This window comes from Eriocheir sinensis, chromosome 60 (assembly GCF_024679095.1).
Source record: "Eriocheir sinensis breed Jianghai 21 chromosome 60, ASM2467909v1, whole genome shotgun sequence".
NCBI lineage: Eukaryota > Metazoa > Arthropoda > Malacostraca > Decapoda > Varunidae > Eriocheir > Eriocheir sinensis.
Window position 1 is genome coordinate 3,116,504 of NC_066568.1, and position 6,775 is coordinate 3,123,278.

Consider the following 6,775-nt stretch of genomic DNA (forward strand, 5'->3'; position numbering starts at 1 on the left):
CGCCTCCCAGAATCTCACGACCCCTCCCCTTAAGGATTCGCCCCGCCCCTGGACACATTGACGCCCCTATCCATCGCTGACAAAGACTCTCAAGCAGTAGTTTTCTTGTCTCCTTGTCTGGACGCAAGGTTATACGCGCCCCTGCGAAATATAAGAGAGAGAGAGAGAGAGAGAGAGAGAGAGAGAGAGAGAGAGAGAGAGAGAGAGAGAGAGAGAGAGAGAGAGAGAGAGAGAGGAAGGGGGGGTAGGGATACTGAGGGTGCTGGTTTTGTTAGTGTGCGTGTGTGTGTGCGTGTGTGTGTGTGTGTGTGTGTGTAATGGAGGTGAGTGGTGTTGGTGATTTTAACTGCAATTTTATTTTTTCATTGGTTTTTTTTTCTTTTTTTTTCTTTACCTCAAAAAAAATGAATTAGTGGTCAGTGATTAACTCTTTCTTTCTTTTTTTCTCTCTTTAAAGTGAGAGAGAGAGAAAGACAAAAAAAAGAAAGAGAGTAAGAAAGTGAGAGAGAGAGAAAGTAGTGTTGGTGTTTCTACATTGAATGGCATCTACTACTACTACTACTACTACTACTACTACTACTACTGCTACTACTACTACAACTGCCGGTGGTGGTGGTGGTGGTGGTGGTAGTGACGAAGATATGGTAAGTGTTGTTGTTGTTGTTGTTGTTGTTGTTTTGGTGGTGGTGGTGGTGGTGGTGGTGGTGATGGTGGTGATTATGAGTCCATGTTTATCTGCATCTTCTTTCTCTCCTAATTGTTTTCTCTCCCCTCCTCTCTCTCTCTCTCCCTCTCCCTTATCTCTCTCCCTTCCTCTCTCTCTCTCCCTTCCCGCCATATATTCACGCATACGCTCCCTTCCTCCTTATCTTCCTTTTTCTTTTTTTTCTCTTTCCTTTCTTCTTTTTTTCTGATTTTAACTTCATCTTTTAATTTGTTTTCCTTTTCTTCTTTATTTCCTTTTCCTTACAATTCCTTCATTCGATATTTTAACTTTCCATCCCTCTCTCCTTTCCTTCCTTCCTTCCTTCCTCGTGTCCTTCATTCCCTCCCTCTCTCTCCTTCCTTCCTTCCCTCCCCTTTTCTTTCCTTCCTTCATTCCCTATTTCTCTCCTTCCCTTCCCTTCCTTGTCATCTCTTCCATCCAACCCCGCCATTTCTTCCTCCCTATCTTCTCCCTTATTTTTATTTCCTTTCCTCCCTTATATCCTCCCTTCCTTCCTTTTTATCACTCCCTTAACACCATACGATCTAACTCCTTGCTTCCTTTCCTTTCCTCCCTTCTCCCTTCCTTTCCTCCCTTCTTCCCTCCCTTCCCAGCAGCAGGAGGCGTCGTCTGTAGGGAGCGGAGGGCGGGTTACCAGCTTCTCCGTGAGGGATCTCCTGCAGCTGTCTGACAAGCCCAACAGAGGTGAGCAACAGTAGTAGTAGTAGTAGTAGTAGTAGTAGTAGTGATAGTAGTAGTAGTAGTAGTAGTTTTTGTAGTGGAATAGGTCCTAATATCAACACACACACACACACACACACACACACACACACACACACACACACACACACACACAATAATAATAATAATAATAATAATAATAATAATAATAATAATAATAATAATAATAGTAATAATAACATTTTTTTCTTTTTTTTCAGGAATTGGAGGACAGACGGAGGTTGAAGATGGAGGAGGAGGAGGTGGAGGAGGAGAAGGAAGAGGAAGAGAAACAGAAGGAAGAATAGGAGGAGAAGCAAACTCCACCACCATCACCACCTCCAGCCTCACCACCACCACCACCACCACAGACATACCCCTCCACCACCACCTTCATCACCACCAACACCACCAACACCACCCTCACCACCACCTCCACCACCCAATCCAAGCCGCCGCCGACTCCACAGAGAACACACACGTCGGTGGAGATGAGTTCGGTGGAGATGAGGAGGAGGAGGACGAGGAGATGGAGGGCTTGGAGGTGGAGGAGGAGGGGGAGGAGGGGAGAGAGGCGCACGGGAGGAAGAGGAAGAGGAGGATTCTGTTCACGAAGTCGCAAACGTTTGAGCTGGAGAGACGTTTTCGACAGCAACGTTACCTGTCGGCCCCGGAGCGGGAACACCTGGCCGCCCTAATTAACCTGACGCCCACACAGGTAAGAGTGAAAGTGTTACCTGGTATTAATTAACCTGTGACTAATTGGACTTTTAAATACTCTTTCGCTCTTTAAGAATTGTAATTAAGTTTTTTTTTTTCATTTTTTATTATAAGATTCATTTCGCATACATTTCTTCCTCCTCCTTCTCCTCCTCCTCCTCCTCCTCTTTCTCATCTACTTCCTCCTCCTCCTCTACTTTCTCCTCCTCCTCCTCCTCCTCCTCCTCCTCCTCTTTCTCATCTATTTCCTTCTCCTCCTCCTCCTCTACTTTCTCCTCCTCCTCCCTCTCCTTCTCTGCTTTCTCCTTTTCCTCAACGCGTTTCCCTGTTCCTCTTCTTCTTTCTCCTCCTTCTCTACTTTTTCTTCCTCCTTTTCCTCCGTTTTCTCCTCCTTCCCCTCCTCCTCCCCCTCCTTTTCCTCTACGCGTTTCCCTGCTCCTCCTCTTCCTCCGTGTGTCTTCTTCTTCCTCCTCCTCCTCCTCCTCCTCCTCCTCTACTTCCTACTCAATGATATTTTAAATTTTTACTAAGGTCCACATTCTCAAACATTTTGGGGCTCACACTAACTCTAACACATTTTATCAGACATTTTGGGGCTCACACTAACTCTAACACATTTTATCAGACATTTTGGGGCTCACACTAACTCTAACTCATTCTCTCAAACACTTCTCCAGGGCTCACACACCCACACTGGTAAGGCTTTGGTAGAGATTGTTGTGTCAGTACTTCCACGCCGCCGCCGCCGCCAAGACTTACGCCCGATTTTTTTTTATTTTTTTTAATGGCGTATTAGTATTGATTAACAGATTTGTGGCTACAGCTTTTCAGTTCCATTTTCGGGACGGAGTTAGTTAGAAGTGGTGCTTTTCACCTGTGCCCCGGTAAATGTGTCAGATATGTGTACCTGGCCGCCGAAATGTTGAAGAATAGTGTGCTCGCGTGGAGCTGTTTTACTGTGCTGGTGTGTTGCCGCGTGTGGACAGCCTGACGCAGGGGTCGGGAGTGGCTCTCAGCGAGGCGCGTGAGGCGGTGGTGTGAAGGCGTGGCCGCGTGGCTCAGGCCGCGGGGCACAACACTCACCACCGTGATGAACGATACAGGGTGCCCATGGAGGATTGCAAAAACATGTAAAATAAATCTCGAAAGACTGCCATCACCAGTGAAGTAATGATGTGCCGGCCGAAAACACCTCCCGTGGCGGTGTGACTGATCGCTTGACTGATTGGGCTAAGCGGCCGTGGCGCCGCGGCCACGGCGGCGATGTAAGGGAGCAGGCAGCGGTGGTGTTTGTCTACTTCCGTCATCGTGCGTCCCTTCCCTACAGAGCTGCCTTCAGGGACACTTAGTTTGTACTGGATACTCTCAGCGACAAACACCATTGCATCATCTGGGATAATTACGACACATCGTTGTGTATGTTGTGCTGAAAAACTACCCCTCACGTTCTCCACGAACTAAAGAAAATTACTCAGAGGCAGATTTATTCTCATAATGATAAATCCCACGCGTTATTTCTTTCAGCTCCCGCACGAGCTGAACAACTCTTCTTAAAAGCTGTTATTGGCTCCCTGTTCACGGCGGGACCCAGCCACTGCCACACCCAAGACCGTGTTTTTTCTCTCTCATTTCTCCCTGCATCACGGGCACAACAGTTGGCACAGCCTTTAGCCAAAGCCGTTGCCCGCGGTGAACACAGCGCGTGTCTACAGCGTGCGGCGTCATCGCTGAGCATCCACGCCGCCAACACTCGCTCGCAGGAACACACTCGAGTTGCGGCCGGCAGAGTCAACCCGCGTGGACACATGCCGATAAGGGGACTGTCTGCACTAACACTTGGCGGCACACTCTGACGTTGACGATAACCTTAGTGGACCTTTTTAAATACACTTCGGTGCCTTTTAAAGGGATTAGTATGTATGGATTGTATTTAGTATAAACATTCAGTCACATGTGTATACCTTGTTAACGACACAAACACGTATACATACACCTTGCTTTGATCCAACACACACACACACACACACACACACACACACACACACACACACGCACACACACACGCACTAAGGCGCCTCCCCCCCCAGGTCAAGATCTGGTTCCAGAACCACCGCTACAAGACCAAGAAGCTGTACCGCGAGAAGGGCCTGCCGGGGGCCCTCGACCCCCCCTACGGCGCGCCCCCCGCCGGCAGCCCCCTGTGCGCCCTGCCCCCCGCCCTGCGCCGCCTCTCCATGCCGCTCCTCGTCAGGGACAGGCTCGCGGGGGGCGCCAACCCCCGCCCCGATGCCCCTGCTTCCCACCACGACGCCGCCGCCGCCGCCGGCCTGCTGGACCCCCGCCTGCACCCCCCCCTGCCCCCCGTGGCCTTCCCCAGCCTGTTCTCCGGGCTGTTCGGCGCCTCGGGGGGCCTCAGGCTGGGCGCGGTGCCCCCCGGCCTGGCGCAGCCTCCCTTCTCCCCCGCCCTGGCCGCCTCGCTGCTCCTCCCCTCCCACCCCTTCTTCTCCGCCGCCTCCTCCTTCCCCTCCTCCCTGCCCCTCTTCTCCGCCCCCCTCACCACCACGCCCACCACCGCCATCACCCCCACCCGCGCCCCCGTCAAGGTGCTGGACACTGGGGGGGGCGGCGGCTCCCCCTCCCCCTCCCCCACCACCTCCCTGTCATCACCGCGCCCCCCCTCCCCCACCTCCCACCTGGACCCCCCTGCGGCCCCCCACCTGCCCGCCGCCCCCGCCAGGTGGTGACGCAGAGGTGGCTAGTGGTGATGAGTGGTGATGACAGTGGTGATGATGATACGAAGAAAGTGGATGACGTCAGAAAGATGGTGTTGATGGTGTTGAAAATGGTGATGAAGATGATGGTGGAGATGATGGTGGTGTCATCACACGAAAGAAACGGCGTGTGGTGTTTATGGTGACGGAGGAATGGTGATGATAGTGGTGGTGATAGCGGTGGTGAAGACAATAGGTGATGACCGCTAAAAAGAAAATGGCGCGGTGGTGGTGATGACAACCAAAACAAACAAACAAAATGGTGATGACTTTAGCGAAATGTGGTGTTTGGTGATGACTCAAACCGCGCGTGGTGATGAGAGGCGGTGTGTGGTGATGAAAGCTTGCGTGGTGATGTCGGGAAAGTGATGTGACTCAGTGCAACTATAATTTATACTAGTGATAAGATATTCTATTTACTGACAAGAATAAGAAATGGACTTGGTCAGGTCAGGTCAGGTCAGGTCATGCGTGGAACGATAACAGACAGACAACCAAAGTAACAGAGTGGTGACCCAGGAATTGTAGAACCCATGGCAGACAGAGAACCAGGTGTAGAGATGAAATTAGAACCTTTACCGGGACAGGATGGAGTACACTAACACCAGACAGAGGACCAGGTGGAGAGATGAAATTAAAACCTTTACCGGGGCAGGATGGAGTACACTAACACCAGACAGAGAACCAGGTGGAGAGATGAAATTAGAACCTTTACCGGGGCAGGATGGAGTACACTAACACCAGACAGAGGACCAGGTGGAGAGATGAAATTAGAACCTTTACCGGGACAGGATGGAGCACACTAACACCAGACAGAGGACCAGGTGGAGAGATAGAATTAGAACCTTTACCGGGGCAGGATGGAGTACACTAACACCAGACAGAGAACCAGGTGGAGAGATGAAATTAGAACCTTTACCGGGGCAGGATGGAGTACACTAACACCAGACAGAGGACCAGGTGGAGAGATAGAATTAGAACCTTTACCGGGGCATAATGGAGTACACTAACACCAGACAGAGGACCAGGTGTAGAGATGAAATTAGAACCTTTACCGGAGCAGGATGGAGTACACTAACACCAGACGGAGAACCAGGCGGAGATGACATTAGAACCTTTAAACGTGAATGCTCCTATGATGAAACTGTCTGTCTAAGAAAAGGAAAAAAGGAGAAAAAGAAAATTAAGAAAGAAAAATAAGAAGCCCAAGAAAAAAACACGGATGGTCTGAAAATAAAACTCGATGACCAAAACAGGAAAAAAATAAAAACGAAAAAAAAGGAAAACAGCAGAAACTAAACAAAAATAAAAAGAAAAAGGAAAAGGAAAAAAAACACGATAGCTTTGAAATTGAAAACCGATACTAAAAAAACAGGAAAAAAATGAAAAAAGCAACCAAAAAATAAAACAGGAAAAACAAACAGAAAAAAAGAAGGAAAAGGAAAGAAAGATAAAAAAAACTAAAAAAATAACGAAAATAAAACAAGAAAAATGGTGATATAGTGACGGTGGTGCAAGCCTGGATATAGTGACCCGGATGTATGGTGACCTGACCTGTGTGTGTGTGTGTGTGTGTGTGTGTGTGTGTGTGTGTGTGTGTGTGTGTGTGTGTGTGTGTGTGAATGGTGAATAGGAAAGAAAAGATGGTGTATGGTGAAGTATAGTGAAGAGCGATGACATGATGATGATGATGATAGTGAAGACGTGGTGATGACTTGAAGGTGATGGTGATGAGTGTGGTGATGACAATAAAGAAATAGAGAAGACATATATAGTGACTTAGTGGTGATGGTGATGATGGTGATGATGATGATGATTAAAACAGGTGAAAAACTAATTAATCACCGCACCTGCCCAA

General features: G+C 49.0%; 1 protein-coding gene across 2 annotated transcripts; it reads left to right on the forward strand.

Moving 5' to 3' along the window:
* The first annotated feature begins 461 nt into the window (after positions 1 to 461).
* LOC126985728 (homeobox protein DLX-2-like) lies at positions 462 to 6,203 on the forward strand. Of its 2 annotated transcripts, XM_050840963.1 has the most exons (6): positions 462 to 644; positions 1,321 to 1,411; positions 1,648 to 2,144; positions 4,234 to 5,537; positions 5,606 to 5,673; positions 5,810 to 6,203. In XM_050840963.1, exons 1-4 carry the CDS (start codon positions 540 to 542, stop codon positions 4,888 to 4,890), a joined length of 1,350 nt encoding a protein of 449 aa, XP_050696920.1. In that variant the 5' UTR covers positions 462 to 539; the 3' UTR covers positions 4,891 to 5,537; positions 5,606 to 5,673; positions 5,810 to 6,203. The 2 variants fall into 2 exon arrangements, with proteins under 2 accessions (XP_050696920.1, XP_050696919.1); XM_050840962.1 differs by having other exon boundaries at positions 4,234 to 5,673.
* The last annotated feature ends 572 nt before the right edge of the window (positions 6,204 to 6,775 follow it).

What these genes read in the sequence shown, in the direction of transcription:
- LOC126985728 (XM_050840962.1), top strand. Translation starts at nt 540, where the DNA reads ATGGCATCTACTACTACTACTACTACTACTACTACTACTACTACTGCT. An exon ending in GTGGTAGTGACGAAGATATG is followed by an intron (nt 645 to 1,320) that starts GTAAGTGTTGTT and finishes CTCCCTTCCCAG; the next exon opens with CAGCAGGAGGCGTCGTCTGT. An exon ending in TTAACCTGACGCCCACACAG is followed by an intron (nt 2,145 to 4,233) that starts GTAAGAGTGAAA and finishes CTCCCCCCCCAG; the next exon opens with GTCAAGATCTGGTTCCAGAA.